Below are 25,074 nucleotides of genomic sequence, written 5' to 3'. Positions count from 1 at the left end.
GTGTTGCTGAGGGGGTGAAGAAGCCTCTGATGAACGCAGACTTTCTTTAATCTGTGTTATGCGGAAGTGTTGTTAGGCTGATGAACAGCTCGTGCAGCATTGTTCTTTGAACAACCAGCTCCAGGGGCCCAGCTCCAGGGGCCCAGCTCCAGGGGCCCAGCTCCAGGGGCCCAGCTCCAGGGGCCCAGCTCCAGGGGCCCAGCTCCAGGGGCCCAGCTCCAGGGGCCCAGCTCCAGGGGCCCCAGCCCAGAGCCAGCCTTATTTATCAGCTTCTCTGAGTCTCTGGCTCTGATGCTGCTGCAGAGCAGATGGTACTCTCCACCCCTTCACCTCGGATGGAAACAGCATTTGGCTTATTCCCGGTCCACAATCATCTCTTTTGTTCTCACTGTGTTTAAGATGAGGGAATTGTTCCGACACCATGCCACAAAATCGACTGGCACCTGTAGCTCAGGATGAAAAGCAGTCGCCTGCCAACAGGTCGGTGGTTCAACTCCCGGCCTGCCTGGGCCTCCTTGGGCAATACACTGAATCCCACACTGCCTACCTTTTCATGGGTGTGTGAATGTGTGTGAATATCTGAAATAAAGCAGCCTTGGACTGTTACCAAGGCTCCAATCATTCCAGGGGCCACCAGTTTCCATAGCTCAGGGGCCACCAGTTTCCACAGCTCCAGCAGCCAAAGTAACTGATATCTAGGACGATGAACTGGGGCTGTTCAGGATTCAGCTCATTTGGGCCCAGTTGGATGTGCTGCCCACTGGGTTCTGTGGTGCATCCAGTCGGACATGTGATGTCCACTGGGCTGAATGGATGACATGGACTCCTGCTGCAGTCTCACCTGCCACCAGCCAACTTCAGTGGCTGCCCTCCAGCTGCTCTTTGCAGAGTTTTGAGGAGTGGGAAACTGTTGCGAGCACAGGACAGTCCACCGGCTGGGCATTTCGGCCTGGCACACATCACACAGTGCTGTTGTGTTGGCTGCAGGGTCTTCAGCTGAAAGCCAGCAGATGCTCTGACATTTCATGCTGTTTTCTCCGAGAACTGTCAGCAGGAAGAATCAGTGCTACGAGTTGAAGAAGTTAGCTTGAAGGCTCAGTAGGTCAGTGGGTGGTAGATGCCTGTTTGTGAAAGGCAGAGCTCAGGCTGCCTGTCTCAGACAGATTTTCTTTTTGATTCTCCAGTAACATACGTACTGTGTCGGTTCTTTGCTCTTTCAGGTGCATCGGGCTTGCTGAAGCGTCTCCATCCCCTGATCATGGTGGAGTACTACCAGATTTTAGGTGTACGGAGGGATGCATCTGCAGAAGACATAAAGAAAGCGTGAGTTCCTAAAGTTTTCCAATGTTTACTGTGGTAAAAGGCTTATCGAATGTTACCACAGAGGTCGTGTGTTCGCTAAAGGCCTTTGACTACAGACATAAAGCCAGTCTGAGTAAAGCCATCAGAGATGTGAGTGGGAACTTGTTTCATGTGTTAGTCAAGAACTGCTTAAAATGCTAAAAGCCCCAGGACCAAATGTTTTACTGAACTGTGGAGCTGGACTGTTGGGCTCCGGATATATCAGGGATAAAGTAGATGGATAGATGAACAGCTTCTTGGTCCCGTGGTTAAACCCTCTGCAGCCAGGGAAGGCTCGCCATGATGATGTTGGGGGCTCACCCGCAGCTGGGAGGGAACTGAAATATCTGTTTCTTTGTGTTTATGCTGTTTGCCTCAGTTAAAGCTCCTTAGAGCTCCTCCCCCCGGATGGTGGAGCTCCTCCCCCCGGATGGTGGAGCTCCTCCCTCCGGATGGTGGTGCTCCTCCCCCCGGATGGTGGTGCTCCTCCCTCCGGATGGTGGAGCTCCTCCCCCCGGATGGTGGAGCTCCTCCCCCCGGATGGTGGTGCTCCTCCCCACGGATGGTGGAGCTCCTCCCCCCGGATGGTGGTGCTCCTCCCTCCGGATGGTGGTGCTCCTCCCCCCGGATGGTGGTGCTCCTCCCTCCGGATGGTGGTGCTCCTCCCCACGGATGGTGGAGCTCCTCCCCCTATCTCTAAGGTTGAGGTAAGGGTTGGATCAAAGATGGAGCAGTAACCTGAAAGCTTCTCCTTTGACTCAGCTTCTTCTTCATAAAATAGGACTGATCCACTTTTATTACTGCTGACGGAGCCCCGATCCGTCTGTCCATCTCTGACTCCAACTCACCATCACTGAGAACCAGATCCAGAGGTACTGAAACTGCTTCAGCTGAGGCAGAGACTCATTCCTGACTCAGAACCAGGGCGTCAGATCTGGAAGAGCTGACTTTCATCCCGGCTGCTTCACACTCGGCCGTGAACTGAAGGTCATGAAGAAGCCAACAGAACCACATCATCTGCAAAGAGCAGAGATGTGACCCTGAGGTTCCCTTCTCCTTAACAAAATCCTGCCCATGAAAATCCAAACAGGAAGTTCAGCGCACGCTGTAAAAAAGCTGGACTTTGTGCTGAGAATGTGGGGCTCTTCGTTTGGTTACAGGGACCAAAGCGCCGGTGACATCCTCTGATTTAATCCTGAGTTCTAATTCCCATATTCTTGAATTCTCCTTGTTTTTCTTATTTGATGAAAAAGAGATTATTTTGCCTCTTCGTTGCTGCTTTTCCTGCTTCCCAGAGAACACAAGCTGACATTCCTGGCAGGTTATTATTATTATTTTTAAACACTTTATTTTGGAATTTTTCATCTTATAAACAAAAACGATACAGAGCATGTTGTTAAGCAGTCCCACACCTACAGCATATGGTATAACGAACAATTCTACCAGACTGCCGAGATAAGCGATCTCGTATTCCCCCCACCCACCTCCCTTCACAAAGAAGAACAATTAAAAAAAAATTGCAGTTCCTAACAATGGTGACCAAAAAAAAAGAAAAACAGACAAATAAATACATATAAGAAAAAGAAAAAAAAGGGGGTCAAAATAAATCAGTCGCAATCAATTAGAATTGGTGCGTCCCACACCACGGCAACACTCAGCTCTAGACACAATTCTCAAATTGTTAAATCCAGCCCGCAGTTCTCTACATGTGTGATGAAAGGCTGCCAGGCCTTGTAAAATCTGTACGTTGATCCCTTCAAAGTGGACTGGATTTTCTCTAGCTGCAAGAACTGCATTAGATCTTGAATCCAGTGGTTATGTGTGGGTGGTGCTTCGTCCTTCCATTTGAGAAGAATTAGCCGGCGAGCAATCAGAGATGCAAAAGCAATAGCATTTCATTTATAATTTGGAAGGTGAGCTTCTTCAGTCACTCCAAACAGAGCTGTCAGCGGAGACTGATTGAGAGGAATCTCAAATACTATTGAGAGAGTTTTAAATGCATCCTCCCAGTACTTACAAAGCTTGGGACAAGTCCAAAACGTGTGGATAAGAGTCCCCGCCTGATTTTTACACCTAGCACATAAGGGCTCACATTAGGATAAAATCTGGCCAATTTCTCTTCAGTATAGTGAAGACGGTGGAGAATTTTAAACTGCAGATAGATGAGGAGTGGACCCTGTGTAGAATTGAATCCCATGTGCCCTCGTCCAGTTGTAACTGCAAGTCCTCTTCCCATTGGTCCTTAATTATAGATAAGGAGGGACAGTCAAGTTGTGAGATTAGATTATATATTTGAGCAACCACACCCCTTCCAAGTGGGTTAATATCCAAAATATGGTCTAATATGTTTTTTTTGGTGTATGAGGGAACTGAACTAGATTAGTTTGAGCGAAGTTTCTAACCTGCAGATATTTAAAGAACTGGTTGTTATGAAGATTATATTTTTGCTTCAGCTTGGTGAATGAGGCAAAAGTGCCATCAATATATAAGTCTCCAAAACATTTGATACCTTTTGTCTTCCAGATTTTAAAAGCCAAGTCTTGCAGTGATGGGGGGAAGTAATGATTTTGATGAATTGGTGCTGAGAGGTAGCCTGGCTGACGCGTCCACAATCTCGATGAGATGGTGGTCTGGGAACTAGGTGTGCATTTTCTCGTATTTGAGGCGTGGTTTACGAATGCCTAGAGCCGTTTATTGGGCGCTACGAATGTCTATCAAATGACGTCAGGTATTTCCCATGCTGCTTTGCGCGCGATTCATAGCCAATTGTATCACTTATACCAGATGACGACAGAAATTCGACGAACAAGAAGAAAAAAATGGAAAATAAAAGTAAACTTGCGCTCTAAGCTACTTAAATTGACAACAAAGTAGGCCTATATGCTATATTCTACATGAATTTTTATGTTGTAGAGTTGTGAATTTATTTTAATAATGGAGAAATTGAGCAGCCTTGCTTTGTTGTCTACAGTAGTAGCTCAACCCTCATCTTACTTTGAAGCTCCCAGCTCCCAGAAGTGACGTCGACGCAGCTTTAGCAGCAGAAAAGCTATCAGGCTTGTGTTGATGATAATAATAAACTCCTGGACTATGTACAAACTTCCAAATGCATCGTTTTGTGAGTACAGACCATATTTGTACTACTGTAGAAGTTTGGTTTCATGACATGTGATTTTAGTGTGGTAATTTTGGAGATACTGCCAGGGTCCGTTAGCGCTTGTACTAAGCTATTCGGGATAACTCAGTAACTCAGCTGATGTTCAGCCAATATCGGAAAAACTGCGGGTGGGCTACTTGGCTGGATGTCACGGTTCAAATGACCCCAGGTTGAATCTACTCCGAACTATCACTTTCTAAGGCTGCATTGAACGGTAACGTTGTGTCCGCTGTCATGTTGAATTAACACTCTACAAGCTTCGGTGTAGCGCATAGACGTCGTCATCGTCTTGCTGCCCCCCCCGTTCTGTGATTGGTTCCCAAACTCTGGCAAAAATAAGGGCGGTGGTTTCCAGGCTGACTTTGCAGTGAGAATGAAATCGAGCGCAAAGCAGCATGGGAATTCCCAGGCTAGCTGAGAGGGGCATTGATAAAAGTCCAAATCTTTTCCTAAACTGTACCAAGGTCCTAAGGGAATGTCCAAGTGTTGGGTTATTTTTATATGCAGAGAGTTCTACCGGTATGGAGCATGTCAAGAGAGCAGAAAGTGAGGATAATTTAGAAAATGAGGCCTCAGTTGTTGTTTATCCAACAACGTTTTCCAGAATAGCATGCTACGAAAATTGGCAGCCCAGTAGTAATGTTCAAATTTAGGTAAAGCCATTCCTCCTAATGGCTTTGGTCTTTGCAAAAAAGCCTTCCAAATTCTTGCAGATTTATTATTCCAAATAAAGTTTGCGATACATTTGTCAAGAGCTACAAATATTTTTTTTCTAATCAGTACTGGCACACATTGAAACAAATAGAGAAATTTTGGTAAGATGTTCATCTTAACCGCATTGATTCAGCCAGCCAGGGACAGGGGTAGTGTACTCCATCTCTGTAAATCTTTCCTGACTGATTCTAAGAGGTTAGTAAAATTCAGGTCAAAGAGTTTGTTATGCAGTTGGGGAACTCTGACTTCCTGTAGTACTGCACCTGTCCACTCCTGAGTCAGGTACCATGTTAAAGTCCCTCCTATGATGAGGCCTAAAAAAAAAATTTTTTTGGTTCCGGTTTCCGACCGACCCAAATTATTTTATGAGCTTGGGGAAGAAAAAAAAAAAAAGAACACAAATACATTTTTTTTAAATGCAAACTATAATTACGTTTTCGTACAGCACCTCTTCATCCTGTACAAGGATGAGCGCATGCTCTCGTGAAAACAACGACTTCACGTGAGATCTGCATGCAGACTGGATCGGTAGCGCGTGTTATATGGTTGCGGGAGAAAGATGGATATGCGTGATCTCCATTGTTTCTCCATGCAATAGCGTGACAAACAAAATTGTAAGATTGGGTAGGAAATCTTTCGAAAATGTTTGTGTCAGCAGCCGGTGTTCATACGATTTCTCCTACTTGTCGAGAATTGCTACTTTGTGGTTTTGCGCATGCGCCGAGCCGATTTTCTAAGTTTCGTTTTCACGCCCATAATGTTTTGCAAAAAATAAGATATTTTTCATATCATACTATCATTATCATTTTTATGAATATATATAGGCTACATAATATATAAAAAAAATATTTCAATTGCTTTGTGTTAGGCAGAATAGTAGAAGCAGGCAGTAATGTTGGACAACAGGGCTATGAGTCGCAGAACACCAGTGACACTTTAACTAAGCTATTACATTTATTTATGAAATATTGCTTGGGATGTCTTCAATGCCAATGGTCCAGGTTGTATCGACTACATATTTTGTTCATATAAAAATGTGTGTGTGTGTAACATGCTGGGAGTATCCATTGCTGCTGTAATAAAAAAAAAAATTTAAAAAATCTACCTATCACTCGCTGCCACTGGAAAAAAATAAAAAAATAAAATAAAATAAATTCCCTACCTACCCATGAGATCAACTGACAACCAACAGGAACCAAACTTTTTTTTTTTTTTTTTTTTTAGGCCTGAGTGTGTTATCTGAGTGATCAGAGAGTGAAGGGGAAAAAGGAGTGAAAAAATGAGGGCTCATCAACACTTGGGCCATATACAGTGGTGTGAAAAAGTGTTGGCCCCCTTCCTGATTTCTTATTTTTTTTGCATGTTTGTCACACTTTAATGTTTCAGATCATCAAACAAATTTTAAGAATTGTGAAAGACGACACAAGTAAACACAAAAAGCTTTTAAATGAAGGTTTTCAGCGTTTTTTGTGCTGATATTTTCTGCTGTGCCTCAACTCTGCACCCGTTGCTGGCTGCACCTGTTGCTGCACCTGTTGGTTGCTGCACCTGTTGCTGCACCCGTTGCTGGCTGCACCCGTTGCTGCACCTGTTGGTTGCTGCACCTGTTGCTGGCTGCACTCGTTGCTGGCTGCACCTGTTGCTGGTTGCACTCGTTGCTGGCTGCACCTGTTGCTGGTTGCACTCGTTGCTGGCTGCACCTGTTGCTGGCAGCACCTTTTGCTGGCTGCACCTGTTGCTGGATGCACTCGTTGCTGGCTGCCCCTGTTGCTGGCTGCCCCTGTTGCTGGCTGCCCCTGTTGCTGGCTGCCCCTGTTGCTGGCTGCCCCTGTTGCTGGCTGCACTCGTTGCTGGCTACACCTGTTGCTGCACCCGTTGCTGCACTCGTTGCTGGCTGCACCTGTTGCTGGCTGCACTCGTTGCTGGCTGCACCTGTTGCTGGCTGCACCTGTTGCTGGCTGCACTCGTTGCTGGCTGCACCTGTTGCTGGCTGCACCTGTTGCTGGCTGCACCTGTTGCTGGCTGCACCTGTTGCTGGCTGCACCTGTTGCTGGCTGCACTCGTTGCTGCACCTGTTGCTTGCTGCACCCGTTGCTGCACTCGTTGCTGGCTGCACCTGTTGCTGGCTGCACTCATTGCTGGCTACACCTGTTGCTGCACCCGTTGCTGGCTGAACTGGCCTCATTGCGAATTCTTTTGGAACTTGAAGATGTTTTGCTGGTAGACGGAGTCTGACGATCCGGTCTGAAATCCTTCAGGCTGTTCAGACTTTTTCACTGTGCTCCAGAGTGTTTGAGAGGGGGCCCTTTTTTCTAAAAATCTATACATTTGTAACTTTAAGGTTAAGCTGGCGAAGTTATTCAGTTGCTGTAATTATTCCTTGTTCAGTTCAATTCAAATCATTTTTATTTATATAGCGCCAAATACAACAAATGTCATCTCAAGGCACTTAGATAATAAAGTCCAATTCAAGCCACTGTAACACCATTCAAAGGATACCTGTTGGAACAGGGAAACACGAGTTAATGACCACAATAATGTCACATATACATGAAGAGAGTAAAGTGAGGAAAGGTGTGACAGATGAGGCCCCCCAGCAGTTCAGAGGTGAGCCGTGTTTGATTCTGTCAAAAGGCCCCGGGGTCAATTTAGAATCAGCCATGAACGTAACATGCATGTTTTTGGACGGTGGGTGGAAGCCAGAGTGGCCGGCGTGAACCCACGCATACTCCACACAGAGAAGCCCCAGCTGGGATTCAGACCAGCAACCATCTTGATGTGAACCCCATGCAGCCCAAATGCATTTAAAGTTAAACTCGTACATGTATAAAAGCATATAAGCATGTACGCTTTCTTCATTCCAAAATAACTGTTGGTCACATTAAGCTTCCACAGAGGTGATTAGCTCCACTGAACAGCCCATCAGGGGGATTTGGCTCATTCGCTGACTTGATGAGGTCCAGCAGAGTTGTTGAGTTACACACCTGGAGACACGGGCTCTGGTTCTTAAACAGGACTTTGCTGCTTTGGTTGAAAGGTCCACCAAGGCCTTCTGGTGTCCCTGAGGAACAGCTAACTTTGCTGAATCTAGAGATTTATTACTCCCTTTCCATCATGTCAGCCAACTTGCCAGCTTCAACAACCTTAAAGGTGACTTGCAGGTACAGCTCAAAAATGAGAATATCATGAAAACGTTTTTCACTCATTTCAGAAAGTGAAACTCCTATACTTTATAGATTCATTACACACAGAGGGAAATATTCCAAGCCTTTATTTCTTCTCATTTTGAATATTATGGCTTACAGATATAACAGATATTCATATTACAGAATTCAGTGTCTCAGAAAATTAGAATATTGTGAAAAAGTTCAATATTGGAAACTCATGGTGTCACACCCCAATCAGCTAATTAACTCAAAACCTCCTGCAAAGGTTTCCTGAGCCTTTAAACCAGGGGTCCCTAAACTTTTTTTGTGTGGGGGCCACATCAACTTTCCTTTCTGTGGATATGGACCAAAGTGACAACCAGTATTATTATGGAGATTATAATGATCGTTTGTTGTAGCTGCACTTCGCTTGGCTTTGGCGCCACCTGTTGGTTTGTGAAAAAAAAGTAATAAAAAGTCTTCACGTGTTTATTTGAAGTACCACAGATACTCTTTTTATTTATAGAAAATAAAAACACAAGCTAATGTCAGGTAACACTAAGGTGATGGGATTTTGTAACGGGTACAGGTGAGTTAACAATTGGTAGGTATTTTGTCTTTACAGGTAGTGAAATAATGTTAATACAGAATAATAGTAAAAATCAGGTGAAGAAGTCTTATCTAGGTGAGCTGACTTTGTATGTACAGAGTAAAGTAAAAGTGAGTTAACAATAGTTAAGTATTTTGTCTACACAGGTATATTTGTTTACTAAAGCTACAGTGAAATAACATTAATACAGAATGATTGTAATAAATAGGTCTATAAGGTGATCTGATTTTGTGTTTACGTGACTGTTGGATGAGGTTTTTGTGCTGCGATGATGAGGATTTCTGGCTCCAGGGTGGGAGCGATCAACCACAATCTCTCCTCCTCACTTCAGGGTGGTCCTGGAAGCATGCAGGCCCTTCAGGAATGGCAGAAAAAAAAACACAAGCAGCCCATCAGCAGATGACATGCTGCAGTCTCATTTTCTCTGTGACATCACTGGTCAATAAACATTTTGGCTATAATAAGAGCATTACTATACTGACATTTTTTCATATTCATAGTTATTGAAATCAGCAGGCTTACCATGTCAGTGTGGGCTTGCTTCTGACTGGTGAGGAGATGGATGGCAGGTTCTATTCCAGTTACAGCCAGCCTCAGAGACTGATGCAGGTGTTGGTCTGAGAGTCTTGATCTCATTGGATTTTTTTTATCAGCTTCATGTGAGAAAAAGTTTGCTCACAGATATATGTGCTCCCAAAAACTGTGGACATCTTCATTGCATGCTTTCTTATGTTGGGGTAGGACTCGTTTGGGAGGGAAGCAAAGTACTCTGAGACAGCTGGGGTTGAATGCGTCTTTCAGCACATCACAGGTCTGCAACTCAGCCAGTTCAAACTGAAGAGAAGGCAGGGTGTCATTAATGTCGGCAGCAAAAGGGTTCTGGAATACGCACATTTCTTTAACGTGGTCATGAAGCTCACGGAACCGCACACTGAACTCCGCCCTCAGCGTTTCCAGTGCGTCCTTGCACTTCTCGGTTGGGAACGGGACCGCTGGTTTCTCAGCCCAGAGGCTTCCAGTAGCAGGGAGATTGGTGAAGTCTTGTTTTTGCACTTGTCCAACAAGCAGCACCAGTTTAACCTCAAATGCTTTGATGTGGGAGTACAGGTCACAGATTAATTTCCCCATGCCATGCAGCTGTAAATTGAGGCCGTTTAAATTTTCTTTCACATCTGTTAAAAAGGCGAGGTCCCATTTCCATCCTGCGTCGATCAGCTCTGGGACAGTTTTTCCCTTTGTCAGGAGAAAGGCGTTGATTTTGGGCAGTAAGTCGTAAAAACGCTTGAAAACTCTGCCCCAGCTTAACCATCAGACTTCAGTGTGGTAAAGCACGTCTCCATGGGCAGAGTCCAGCTCGGAGAGAAAAGCTTGGAACTGCTTGTGATTTGAGACACCTCTACCCCTACACATGAATGCGCAAAACGGAGGGGTAGGGGTAAGGGTTAGGGCCATGGGGTGAAATGGGATTGGGCCTAAGTCCGTTTGCTCTGATGAAGTTTATGCAGGACACAACCACCTTCATGACAGATTCCCACTTCAGGACTTTACAGCACAGTGCTTGCTGGTGAATCAGACAGTGGACTTGTAGTGGGGGGGTGAGACCTCATCCCTGCATTTCGCTTTTTATGCGCCCCACTAGCCCCCTCGACGCACCAATCATACTCGGAGCACCGTCTGGTTAAAATTAGCTACAACTGTAAATAATTCGTAAATAAGGTAAATCTTAATTGGAATGCCAACCTTAATAATTAAGTGCAGATCTTTTATAATAGGAAAATACAATTTAAAAAAAATAGGCCATGTTTAAAGGGATTGTTTGGGATCGTTAGGTGGGCCACTCCAATTGTTGGAAACTCGCTGCAGCTGGCCCCGGTTTGAGTCTCACACCGGACGGCCCTTTGCTGCATGTCTTCCCCCTCTCTCTGCCCCCTGCTTCCTGTCTCTCTCCAACTGTCCTCTCATTAAAGGCATAAAAAGCCCCAAAAAATATTAAAAAAACAAACAAATAACATCCTTTTTTAAAATTGATCTTATGTAGTATTCTAATTTTAGAAAAGTGTAGATGTATATCCGACACTGAATTTTGGCTTTTCATTATTTCTAAGCCATAATCAGAGTTAGACTGTGGATGTGCAGCAGCCACTTTTCATCCCACTGTTTGAACAACTTGGTCCAGTTCAACGCTGGACTGAAGAAGCTGAGCCACAAAGAGGGATCAGTTCCAACTCTCTGAGCCTGAACTTCAGAGCAGGGAAATGGAAGCATCTGAGAAATAACTCCTCATGCTTTATTTATGGATTTATTTTCTCCTTTAGCAGTAGCTAACGCTAATAGCTTAGCTAATCAAGATAATAATAATAATAATAGTATATTTTATTTATAAAGCACTTTACAATCAATTTAATGACCTCAGAGTGCTACATTTTAAAACTAGCAAAAAAAAAACAGTAAAATAATATTAAGATATTTCAGGCAAACTAAAGGCTTTTCTAAAAAGGTGAGTTTTCAGGCCTTTTTTAAAAGAATCCACAGTCTGTGGTGCCCTTAGATGGTCGGAGAGAGCATTCCACAGACTGAGTGCAGCTGAGCTGAAGGCCCGGTCGCCCATAGACCTGAGCCTTGTCCTTTGGAGCTGGAGGAGATTGGCCTGTCCAGAGCGGAGATGACGTGAGGAGGAATGGGGGGCGATGAGTTCTTTGATGTGGGGGCGGGGGCAGTGCCATGGAGGCACTGGTGGGACAGAAGGGAAATCTTGAATTCGATCCTGTACTGGACAGGTAGCCAATGGAGGGATTTGAGGATGGGTGTGATAGATGACGTACACCAGCTTCTGAGGAGTTATTGCTGTTCCTTTGTGAAAGATGAACATTATTGTTCCCACATTACTTTGTTAGCTGAAGCTTTCTAGCTGAACGGTTCCGTTCTGTAACTCATCAACCTGCAGCTGTGTGGATAAGGTGTGTTTCCAACACAACACCGCTCCTCTCCTCGCTCTCGGTGTGTTAGCGTTCCATTATCAGCATGTTTCTGATAAAGATGTAGGTCTCAGAGTCCAACTGTTTAATGAGGTTAATATCTCCAAAGTGTTTAAACGCAGTAATTAACGGTACACATGCATTACTACGAGTTACGCTGTGTACATCTCCGGCTTGGTCCATCACTGTTGATGAGAAAACATTGTTTGCTAGCACAGATACAGCTGGGATGGGCTTTTCTGAAAAGCCTGACAGAATTAACACTGTCCTTTATTTCTCAGCTTTTGTCTAATCTGTAAAAACCAAACTGAGGTCAGACTTTAGGCTTTTATTGTCAGTGACTGTTACCTTTTACTTTTTACTTACTAACTTGAAACTGCAATTGGAAAAAAATCTTTTCAACCGTTTTCATTGATAGTGTTTTCATTTTGTGCTGTTAATTATTAAAGTACCAACTTACAGGAAGGTTTTCTTCTAATTCCGGTGCCAAATGTCAGATACAGACCAGGGGAAATAAAGCAGAAGTGCAACCCCTGGCAGAATAAAAGTTGTGACAAGCATTGTCTGTGTGAACTAGTAGAAGCGTAACGCACCCTTCAGCGCCCCGAGCGGAAGTGGAACCGGCCTCTGTATATGGGACACCTGATAAACTCGTTGAGTTAACCGGCACCCCAATACAACACTGAAATTAAGGACAAGAGGAGAAAATTCTGTTTCCACCGAGAGAACAGTGTTTATTGTTATAATCAGTGCTAAATAAGTGCATAAGCACTCTTTTATTTATTTTTCAAGCATTGATCATCTTCCTTGTGTCCTATGGCAGGTACAGAAAGCTCGCTTTGAGGTGGCACCCAGATAAAAATCCAGACAACAAGGAGGATGCTGAGAAGAAGTTTAAGGAGCTGTCGGAGGCTTACGAAGTCCTGTCAGATGGTTTGTATCACAAGATGAATATAATTGCCAGATGCAGAATACTGTAGATCTCTTTTTTTTTTTTTTTTTTATGTGGGGCTGTGTGAAGAAGTCGCCTGCAGCTAGGGATGGAAATCGAGAACCGGTTCTTGTTGAGAACCGGTTCCTAGTGTTTCAATTCCTTGGAATCGTTTGGCCATTTTTCAAACGATTCCCTTATCGATTCCAGTGGGCGCGAATGACGTCACCACGCAACGTTGCGTGGCGAGTCCAGTGCAGCCAGCAGTCAACAGTAAACATGGCGCCCAAGCGGTACAAACGCTCGAAAGTCCCTAAAAAAGACGACAACAGGGCAACTTGTAAAGTGAATATTTCACCAAAGGGAGGAAATACTACCAACATGCAATAACTATGAATGAATGTCGCGTTTTCGATCTGCTCCGGACTAACGTTGGTGAATCTGAACCCAGCAGCAGCAACGTTAGCAATGTTAGCATGTCCTCGGCTAACATTGCAGGTAACTAACAAACACTGCCTATCATGGTAGCTCCATTTGCCTCATTGTAAAAGCTGCTGTTAGTAACGGTTAAGGTTAAATGAATGCCTTCTCAGGCATTACATTTAGATGAAATCATGAGAGACAGAGCCTGACTGGCTCAGAGCCAGAGGCTGGTGGTACTACCCCCAGTTCACCTCTACCTCCAGCTTCTCCTTTCACCAGAGCAGGGAAGAGTTAAATTACCCAGGCCAGGATAGACCAATGTGGACCTCACCGTTGTTGGGTTTGTAAGGTCATGACTCGTGTTACTTCTAACTAAACAGAGTTGATGCTAATCGACCGGTTTGTTGTCCTTTTTCTCCAAATGAGAATCGATAAGGGAACCGACAAAGAACCGAATCGTTAAGCAGAATCGAAAATGGAATTGGAATCGTAAAAATCTTATCAATTCCCATCCCTACCTGCAGTAGACTGTAGGTCAGATGATGACTACTCAAAGGAACTTCATACAACACCACTTTACAAAGAAAAAGATGTCTCTGAAGAAGTCAGCAGTGTGAGGGGATCGGATACAGCATCTCTCTGTCATCTTCACAGACTCTTGTTGAATATTGGGATTCTCACTTTTGTTTTCTTCTTTTGTTTTCACATGTGCCTTTCTTCTTCCAGCCAACAAGAGGACCATATATGATCGTTATGGCAAAGAGGGGCTAACGGCAAATAATGGAGGCACAGGTAAACTTAAAGTTACCCTCAGTCATTTCTTTGTGTTTGTCTTTAGAATAGAATATAATAGAAATAGAGAAGAAAAATACTTTATTCATCCCCCAATGGGGGAAATTCAAAGTAGTCGAGTAGCTTAAAATTTTGTTTATATATATTTACAATGATTGTATATTAACAATAACAATACTACTAAAAATAATAATAATAAATGATGAAATAAATAATAAATTTTGAGAAGAACATGTCAGCAGTCCCTGTTAAAAAGCCTTCTGGCTGTGGGGACAAAGGACCTCCTGAAGCTCTCAGTCCTGCAGCCTCTCACTGCAGCTGCTCCTCTGTCCTGCAGGGTGCTGTGGAGAGGATGTTTATTATTCTCCATCACAGAATCTAACTTCCTCCTCATCCGTTGCTCCACCACAGCACTGAGAGGGTCCAGCCTTCTGCCTACAACAGAACCAGTTTGTCCAGGCGCCTACAGTTTGTGTCTGTGGTGCAACTCCCCCAGCAGACAGCAGCGTAGAACATTGCACTCTCAGTGATGGTGTGATAAAACATGCACATCATGTCACCGCAGACATTGAAGGACCTGAGCGTCTCAGGAAGAAGAGACGGCTCTGGCCCCTCTTGTACACTGCGTCTATGTTGGCAGACCACTCCAGTTTATTATCCAGCACCACCCCCAGGTATTTGCAGGTCTGAACAGTCTCTATCTCCCCTCCATCAATGCAGACTGACTGGTATGGGGTTTTAGATCTCCTGAAGTCCACCACCAGCTCTTTGGTTTTGGTGGTGTTCAGGAGCAAACAGTTCTTTTTGGTCCAGCCAGTAAAGGCCTCCACAAGGTCCCTGTACTCCTTCTCCTGTCCACCGCGCACACATGCCACAACAGCCGTATCATCAGAATACTTCTGAATGTGGCAGGACTCTGAGTTGTACCTGAAGTCTGATGTGTACAGGGTGAAAAGAAAAGGAGCCAAAACAGTACCCTGCGGAGCCCCAGTACTGCATTCCAGTGTTCCAGAAACACATTTCCCCATCCTGACCTACTGTGGTCTGGCAGACAGATAGTCTTTAATCCATGATGTCAGGGAGGGGGCCACACCCATACCTAGAAGTAGGGATGTCCCGATCCACTCACGTGGTTTCAGACTCGATCAGAATCGAACGTTTTATCCCCATCAGGGATAGGATATATAGCCTATCTATAAATGTATATTTATTCTCATTATTTTTTTTATCATAACTATATTTCAAAACAAATGGGAAAAAATAACAGCTTAGTATTTACTGTTACGTGGTGGTACAGAGTCAGACCGTGTCAGCTCCACACAGAAACATGCAGCATGACGTCACTTTGCTGCCGTAAAGCGAAGCAGAACACGGCAGCAGCTTGAACCTGGGGGCCGAAAGTCTGCGGTACACTTCCTCCCTCATCCCAGATGTGTAATGTGTTCACAGCCCAAGTCTCGAGAACCTGCTTTCTCAAAAAAAAAAAAAATCCAGGAGTTCAGTAGACACCTTGACCAAGAGCTGCTGTCCCGTGCCGAGCAGCTCCAGAGTTTACCGGCCAGCTCCCAGAACGCCTCCAAGTCCGCCGCGTCCATGTTTGGTCAGATGAAAACACTTAGCTTGGTTCGGCATGAAGACGTGGCGTGAATGTGCAAGGATCTGACCCCGTGCATGGGGAAATCTGGAAACGAAATACTTTTTGATTTTCAATTCATTTTCCCGCCCCCATCATATCAAGCTAACGTTAGCTAACTACCGACTAGGCTAACAGGATAATATTAGCTAATTTGACAAGCACTTACTGGTCAGAATGGATATTCAAATGACGAACAAAGTTGGAAGTTGTCGTCTGGCTGTCCGAGATGTTGATGCCGCATGTCTTGCACCGTGCTGTTCATCTTTTGTTGTCAATGTTGTAATTATGAAAGCCGAAGACAATGACTCTCGGTCCCCCTCCCGCTGACATGTTGATGCGTATCTGATATGAGAGGGCGGGTCTCTCCAATAAACACTAAGGTATGAGAGGGCATGACTGATTGACAGGGTAGCGATCCAATCATGACGCCATTCTCAGCCTGCGCTCCTACCGGGTAATCGATATTATTTTTTAAATTAATTTATTAATTTTATATTCAAACTGAAAACATGAACAGAATAACACTCAAATAATTCAAGTCATCGTGTCTCAAGTCAAGTCCCGAGTCTTCAAACTTTCAAGTCTGAAGTCTTTTATTTTGTCAAGTCAAAAGTCATCAAAACAGTGACTCTAGTCCCCATCTCTGCCTTAGAGTAACTCAAAACATGGTTCCATTTGCGCTATCAGCAAAGTGTTCTCAGCTGACACAGAACAGGGGTTCTGTCTTCCTGCAGTTACAGAAAACACTTTCTGCTTTGTGAAGGCACCCACTTCATTCAGTGTGGTAGTCAAGGTTCATGCCAAACATGCTTGACACAGTTCTTTCTTTCTTTTAAAAAATAATAATAATAATTTTTTCATTATTATAAATATTGTTGTTATAATGATGCAGATTGTAGAGATTGACATGCACAGCGGCTTGCAAAAGTATTTAAACATTCATTCAGTTAATTCCTAATCTTCCTTAGCATGTCAGCAAATTGTGTAACATTCTGACACTGTCAGGTTTACAGGATTATAACTTTCGTTACAAGTTCGATACATCATGTTAGGCTGTGTATGTGCAGTCTGAGATCAGGTGCTGCCAGGCTGCAGAAGCAGTCTGATGCTGAATGAAAGGGATACACACTGACTGCAGAATTGCCTTTGGTCTGAGTATACACTGTTAACAGCAGTTTTCATGATTTTTCAGGGGGACCTTTCCATAATGGAGACCATTTCCATGAACCGTTTACATTCCGCAACCCTGAAGATGTTTTCCGGGAATTCTTTGGTGGCAGAGACCCATTTGCAGATTTTTTTGGTAAGATGTGCTAGCAAGGTAAAGAAATTGATGCATTGCTGAAATAAAGCAGATCAGCCGGCTGCCTGTTCCGATTTGGAAGTTTGGACCAAACCGCAAATGTGTCAGAGTTTCAGGATAATCATCCTCACCTTATTATGCATTTTCAATTTACAGTCCTATTAAACAGTCTCAACCTTTTCTCTTGTGCCCTGTCTTCTCAGGAATAGATCCATTTAATGATGATCCCTTTTTCAGCAGTGGCAGACGGAACCAAGGCCGGGCAAGTCGTAGCCGGGCAGGAAACTCATTGTTTGGAGGCTTTGGTTTTCCTCCATTTGGTGCTGGTTTCTCACATTTTGACCCAGGTAAGAAAATTATTCACTGAAAAAGTTACTGTTGCCAGTCGCCGGAAAAAGTTACCCTGAACTGTTACCACTTACTGAAAAAGTTATCGTTACCTTTATCATTTACTGAAAAAGTTATCATTAACCCTTATCACTTACTAAAGCGTTACATTTAATTGCCACCTGTTATTGAAAAAGTCACTGAAAAAGTTACCATAACTGTTACCAGTGACTGAAAAAGTCATTGAAAAGCTTACTGCTGTCACCAGTCACTAAGAAAGTTACCATTAATTATCATCAGTAGCTGAAAAAGTTGCTGTTAACTGTCACAAGTTGCTGGAAAAAGTTACCGTTAAAGCGACACTCCGGAATTTTCGACATTGGACCTCATTTCCGAGTCAACCAGAGTGTAAGAAATGTGTACAGATGTTTTTTTTTGTTTTTTTTTTTAATTCCATGCAGCCCTTGTAAAACCACTGGTCGCTGTTGCTAAGCTAGCGCAAGTGATCCACTTTTGGTAGCCTGCCACAAGAAAACAGTCTTGCCCAATTCAATAAACACTCAAAGCACATCAATTGTCTTGCCAGGCTATCGATGCAAATATCTACGTTGATAGAGAGATTTAGGGAGTAAAACCAACCTTACAATTATATTTTATCACCCGCAGCCATTCGTGCTTCCTGGTTTGAAAGTTTGGCAGCCGCGGACTAATATCTAGCACCAATCTTACCGGCAATACTTTCACATAACTTCTGATACCCATTCTTACAGCAATTACAGAAACCAACAGTAAATCACTATAGCAGGTAAATACAAAAGCATAGCAAAGGTTATAGGTAATGTAAGCTAAGTCATCATCACTGAACCATGTGCTACCATCATGAAAGCAGAAAGCCTGTACCAACCTGTTCTTCAGAGACTGTTTGCACCACAGTGGCTATCCTTGGTATACCTGGGAAGGCGGATGGCACTGCAGACGGTTTCAGAATTTTCTTTGCGGACTTTCTGGACTTTATGAAATCATCGGCGCTGAAGTGATCACTGCAGATGACCCGGATACGCAGCGTCTCCATCGGCGTTTGTACGTCTAATCCTGCAGTTAGGAGCCAGAGTTTTGTTCTTTCCGGATCTTTTAATGGAAAATAATGAAAACTTTTCGGAACCCATCTATGGGCTCTATTGTTGCAATTAGCAAAGGGACACTGATTTACCATGTTGCCACGTTGTTGGTTTATAATCCGCTCGCAGCAAACTCGCTCGATCCAAACGCAGCAGATGTAGAACTAGCTTGGAACTAGCAGCTCCCTATAGAAGTGAGTTACATCACAACTGCCGAGAGTAAGGTAAAATTCCGCTGACCACTAGAAACTAGTCCCTCATATGATAAAAATCCATGTAATGCAAGGTCAGTTTTATTTCAAACATTACTCTTATCACCACAAACCTTTACATGCACTGCCTGACATAATAATTGATGTGCTTTGAGTGTTTATTGAATTGGGCAAGACTGTTTTTTTGTGGCAGGCTACCAAAAGTGGATCACTTGCGCTAGCTTAGCAAAAGCGACCAGTGGTTTTACAAGGGCTGCATGGAATTTTAAAAAAAAAATCTGCATACATTTCTTACACTCTGGTTGACTCGGAAATGAGGTCCAATGTCGAAAATTCCGGAGTGTCGCTTTAACTGCTATTACTTACTGAAAAGGTTACTGCTGTTACCAGTCACTGAAAAAGTTACCATAACTGTTACCAGTTCCTGAGAGAGTCAATGAAAAAGTTACCATAACTGTGACCAGTTCCTAAAAGAGTCAATGAAAAAGTTACCATAACTGTTACCAGTTCCTGAAAGAGTCAATTAAAAAGTTACCATAACTGTTACCAGTTCCTAAAAGAGTCAATGAAAAAGTTACCAGAACTGTTACCAGTTCCTGAAAGAGTCAATGAAAAAGTTACCAGACCTGTTACCAGTTCCTGAAAGAGTCAATGAAAAAGTTACCATAACTGTTACCAGTTCCTGAAAGAGTCAATGAAAAAGTTACCATAACTGTTACCAGTTCCTGAAAGAGTCAATGATAAAGTTACCAGAACTGTTACCAGTTCCTAAAAGAGTCAATGAAAAAGTTACCGTAACTGTGACCAGTTCCTGAAAGAGTCAATGAAAAAGTTACCATAACTGTTACCAGTTCCTAAAAGACTCAATGAAAAAGTTACCATAACTGTGATCAGTTCCTGAGGGAGTCAATGAAAAAGTTACCATAACTGTGACCAGTTCCTAAAAGAGTCAATGAAAAAGTTACCATAACTGTTACCAGTTCCTAAAAGAGTCAATGATAAAGTTACCATAACTGTGGCCAGTTCTTGAAAGAGTCAATTAAAAAGTTACCATAACTGTTACCAGTTCCTAAAAGAGTCAATGAAAAAGTTACCATAACTGTGACCAGTTCCTAAAGGAGTCAATGAAAAAGTTACCAGAACTGTTACCAGTTCCTGAAAGAGTCAATGAAAAAGTTACCATAACTGTTACCAGTTCCTGAAAGAGTCAATGAAAAAGTTACCAGAACTGTTACCAGTTCCTGAAAGAGTCAATGATAAAGTTACCAGAACTGTTACCAGTTCCTAAAAGAGTCAATGAAAAAGTTACCGTAACTGTGACCAGTTCCTGAAAGAGTCAATGAAAAAGTTACCAGAACTGTTACCAGTTCCTGAAAGAGTCAATGAAAAAGTTACCATAACTTTTACCAGTTCCTAAAAGAGTCAATGAAAAAGTTACCATAACTGTTACCAGTTCCTAAAAGAGTCAATGAAAAAGTTACCATAACTGTTACCAGTTCCTGAAAGAGTCAATTAAAAAGTTACCATAACTGTTACCAGTTCCTGAAAGAGTCAATGAAAAAGTTACCGTAACTGTGACCAGTTCCTGAAAGAGTCAATGAAAAAGTTACCATAACTGTTACCAGTTCCTAAAAGAGTCAATGAAAAAGTTACCATAACTGTGACCAGTTCCTGAAAGAGTCAATGAAAAAGTTACCATAACTGTTACCAGTTCCTGAAAGAGTCAATGATAAAGTTACCATAACTGTGACCAGTTCTTGAAAGAGTCAATTAAAAAGTTACCATAACTGTTACCAGTTCCTAAAAGAGTCAATGAAAAAGTTACCGTAACTGTGACCAGTTCCTGAAAGAGTCAATGAAAAAGTTACCAGAACTGTTACCAGTTCCTGAAAGAGTCAATGAAAAAGTTACCATAACTTTTACCAGTTCCTAAAAGAGTCAATGAAAAAGTTACCATAACTGTTACCAGTTCCTGAAAGAGCCAATGAAAAAGTTACCATAACTGTTACCAGTTCCTGAAAGAGTCAATTAAAAAGTTACCATAACTGTTACCAGTTCCTGAAAGAGTCAATGAAAAAGTTACCATAACTGTGACCAGTTCTTGAAAGAGTCAATTAAAAAGTTACCAGAACTTTTACCAGTTCCTGAAAGAGTCAATTAAAAAGTTACCATAACTGTTACCAGTTCCTGAAAGAGTCAATGATAAAGTTACCAGAACTGTTACCAGTTCCTAAAAGAGTCAATGAAAAAGTTACCGTAACTGTGACCAGTTCCTGAAAGAGTCAATGAAAAAGTTACCATAACTCTGACCAGTTCTTGAAAGAGTCAATTAAAAAGTTACCATAACTGTTACCAGTTCCTAAAAGAGTCAATGAAAAAGTTACCAGAACTGTTACCAGTTCCTGAAAGAGTCAATGATAAAAGTTACCAGAACTGTTACCAGTTCCTAAAAGAGTCAATGAAAAAGTTACCGTAACTGTGACCAGTTCCTGAAAGAGTCAGTGAAAAAGTTACCAGAACTGTTACCAGTTCCTAAAAGAGTCAATGAAAAAGTTACCATAACTGTGACCAGTTCCTGAAAGAGTCAATGAAAAAGTTACCATAACTGTTACCAGTTCCTGAAAGAGTCAATGATAAAGTTACCATAACTGTGACCAGTTCTTGAAAGAGTCAATTAAAAAGTTACCATAACTGTTACCAGTTCCTAAAAGAGTCAATGAAAAAGTTACCATAACTGTGACCAGTTCCTAAAGGAGTCAATGAAAAAGTTACCAGAACTGTTACCAGTTCCTGAAAGAGTCAATGAAAAAGTTACCATAACTGTTACCAGTTCCTGAAAGAGTCAATGAAAAAGTTACCAGAACTGTTACCAGTTCCTAAAAGAGTCAATGAAAAAGGTACCGTAACTGTGACCAGTTCCTGAAAGAGTCAATGAAAAAGTTACCAGAACTGTTACCAGTTCCTGAAAGAGTCTATAGCCGCTTTCGGACAGACCGTTCTAAGAAAGTAGTTATCAGAACTACCCTCCTCGAATTTCGTTCTGATAACTGTCCTTCCCCAGCGGAACTGTTTCAGTCTGCATTCGCACATGAGTCGGGACCTGATAGGGACTGATGCGCCGCGCGCAGCCGTCTGCTTCAGTGACGTGTTAGCCGTTAGCCGTTTAGCGCTACATTCAAACACAAAACAAAACGGTAAAAGTAAGGAGAGTAGAAAAAACACCACCAAGAAGCTAATATGGAGAGTGGGGAGGCCACTGTGTTTATGGTCTGCATGATGGTGATATTAATCATGGACAATCACATCAGGCGTCTAATATCGAGGCTGGAAAAGCTCACAGAGAGAGTCAGGAGATACTTTTTCATTTCATGGAGGAAGAAAGGAGAGCAGAGCGCTGCAGACAAATGAGACCAGTGTAAGTTTAACTTATTAAACACCCCCCGGTTGTGTCAGTGTATGAGTAAACATGGGGCGTAGCTACCGACCACCACACACCTCCGTCAGATCGTTCTATAGAACCATGAAAAGACCCGACCTCAGAGAAGGAGCTAAATAGTTATAGGAACTAAGGGAGAAAGCCCCGAGTTCCTGTATGTCCGAACACGGGAGAAAACGGCCCCGCGGATTAAAAGGTTATTAGAACTGCCAAAGGTTCCTACAGTCCGAAAGCGGCTAATGAAAAAGTTACCATAACTTTTACCAGTTCCTAAAAGAGTCAATGAAAAAGTTACCATAACTGTTACCAGTTCCTGAAAGAGTCAATGAAAAAGTTACCAGAACTGTGACCAGTTCCTGAAAGAGTCAATTAAAAAGTTACCATAACTGTTACCAGTTCCTGAAAGAGTCAATGAAAAAGTTACCAGAACTGTGACCAGTTCCTGAAAGAGTCAATGAAAAAGTTACCATAACTGTTACCAGTTCCTGAAAGAGTCAATGAAAAAGTTACCATAACTGTGACCAGTTCCTAAAAGAGTCAATGATAAAGTTACCATAACTGTTACCAGTTCCTGAAAGAGTCAATGAAAAAGTTACCAGAACTGTTACCAGTTCCTAAAAGAGTCAATTAAAAAGTTACCAGAACTGTTACCAGTTCCTGAAAGAGTCAATTAAAAAGTTACCATAACTCTGACCAGTTCCTGAAAGAGTCAATGAAAAAGTTACCATAACTGTGACCAGTTCCTAAAATAGTCAATGAAAAAGTTACCATAACTGTGACCAGTTCCTGAAAGAGTCAATGATAAAGTTACCAGAACTGTTACCAGTTCCTGAAAGAGTCAATGAAAAAGTTACCATAACTGTGACCAGTTCCTAAAATAGTCAATGAAAAAGTTACCATAACTGTGACCAGTTCCTGAAAGAGTCAATGATAAAGTTACCAGAACTGTTACCAGTTCCTGAAAGAGTCAATGAAAAAGTTACCAGAACTCTTACCAGTTCCTAAAAGAGTCAATTAAAAAGTTACCATAACTGTTACCAGTTCCTAAAATAGTCAATGAAAAAGTTACCAGAACTGTTACCAGTTCCTGAAAGAGTCAATGAAAAAGTTACCATAACTGTTACCAGTTCCTAAAAGAGTCAATGAAAAAGTTACCATAACTGTTACCAGTTCCTAAAAGAGTCAATGATAAAGTTACCATAACTGTTACCAGTTCCTGAAAGAGTCAATGATAAAGTTACCATAACTGTTACCAGTTCCTGAAAGTCAATGAAAAAGTTACCAGAACTCTTACCAGTTCCTAAAAGAGTCAATTAAAAAGTTACCATAACTGTTACCAGTTCCTAAAAGAGTCAATGATAAAGTTACCATAACTGTTACCAGTTCCTGAAAGAGTCAATGAAAAAGTTACCAGAACTGTTACCAGTTCCTAAAAGAGTCAATTAAAAAGTTACCAGAACTGTTACCAGTTCCTGAAAGAGTCAATGAAAAAGTTACCATAACTATTACCAGTTCTTGAAAGAGTCAATGAAAAAGTTACCGTAACTGTTACCACTTCCTAAAGGAGTCAATGAAAAAGTTACCATAACTGTGACCAGTTCCTGAAAGAGTCAATGAAAAAGTTACCAGAACTGTTACCAGTTCCTGAAAGAGTCTATAGCCGCTTTCGGACAGACCGTTCTAAGAAAGTAGTTATCAGAACTACCCTCCTCGAATTTCGTTCTGATAACTGTCCTTCCCCAGCGGAACTGTTTCAGTCTGCATTCGCACATGAGTCGGGACCTGATAGGGACTGATGCGCCGCGCGCAGCCGTCTGCTTCAGTGACGTGTTAGCCGTTAGCCGTTTAGCGCTACATTCAAACACAAAACAAAACGGTAAAAGTAAGGAGAGTAGAAAAAACACCACCAAGAAGCTAATATGGAGAGTGGGGAGGCCACTGTGTTTATGGTCTGCATGATGGTGATATTAATCATGGACAATCACATCAGGCGTCTAATATCGAGGCTGGAAAAGCTCACAGAGAGAGTCAGGAGATACTTTTTCATTTCATGGAGGAAGAAAGGAGAGCAGAGCGCTGCAGACAAATGAGACCAGTGTAAGTTTAACTTATTAAACACCCCCCGGTTGTGTCAGTGTATGAGTAAACATGGGGCGTAGCTACCGACCACCACACACCTCCGTCAGATCGTTCTATAGAACCATGAAAAGACCCGACCTCAGAGAAGGAGCTAAATAGTTATAGGAACTAAGGGAGAAAGCCCCGAGTTCCTGTATGTCCGAACACGGGAGAAAACGGCCCCGCGGATTAAAAGGTTATTAGAACTGCCAAAGGTTCCTACAGTCCGAAAGCGGCTAATGAAAAAGTTACCATAACTTTTACCAGTTCCTAAAAGAGTCAATGAAAAAGTTACCATAACTGTGACCAGTTCCTGAAAGAGTCAATGATAAAGTTACCAGAACTGTTACCAGTTCCTGAAAGAGTCAATGAAAAAGTTACCATAACTGTTACCAGTTCCTAAAAGAGTCAATGAAAAAGTTACCAGAACTGTTACCAGTTCCTAAAGGAGTCAATTAAAAAGTTACCATAACTGTGACCAGTTCCTAAAGGAGTCAATGAAAAAGTTACCAGAACTGTTACCAGTTCCTGAAAGAGTCAATGAAAAAGTTACCAGAACTGTTACCAGTTCCTGAAAGAGTCAATGAAAAAGTTACCAGAACTGTTACCAGTTCCTGAAAGAGTCAATGAAAAAGTTACCATAACTGTTACCAGTTCCTGAAAGAGTCAATTAAAAAGTTACCATAACTGTTACCAGTTCCTGAAAGAGTCAATGAAAAAGTTACCAGAACTGTGACCAGTTCCTGAAAGAGTCAATGAAAAAGTTACCGTAACTGTGACCAGTTCCTGAAAGAGTCAATGAAAAAGTTACCATAACTGTGACCAGTTCCTGAAA

General features: G+C 42.5%; 1 protein-coding gene across 1 annotated transcript in view; it reads left to right on the top strand.

Annotated features, from left to right (window-relative positions):
* Positions 1–25,074, top strand: part of LOC142399494 (dnaJ homolog subfamily B member 6-like) — a 34,362-nt gene that overhangs the window by 552 nt on the left and 8,736 nt on the right. Inside the window, exons 2-6 of the mRNA XM_075484210.1 lie at positions 1,221–1,323; positions 12,767–12,876; positions 14,024–14,089; positions 16,918–17,028; positions 17,232–17,375. Coding sequence (XP_075340325.1) covers positions 1,259–1,323; positions 12,767–12,876; positions 14,024–14,089; positions 16,918–17,028; positions 17,232–17,375 — 496 coding nt within the window. The 5' untranslated portion in view covers positions 1,221–1,258. The remainder of the gene's footprint in view (positions 1–1,220; positions 1,324–12,766; positions 12,877–14,023; positions 14,090–16,917; positions 17,029–17,231; positions 17,376–25,074) is intronic.

Source organism: Odontesthes bonariensis, chromosome 14 (assembly GCF_027942865.1).
Source record: "Odontesthes bonariensis isolate fOdoBon6 chromosome 14, fOdoBon6.hap1, whole genome shotgun sequence".
NCBI classification, from domain to species: domain Eukaryota; kingdom Metazoa; phylum Chordata; class Actinopteri; order Atheriniformes; family Atherinopsidae; genus Odontesthes; species Odontesthes bonariensis.
This window is presented reverse-complemented; position numbering and strand designations above follow the sequence as displayed.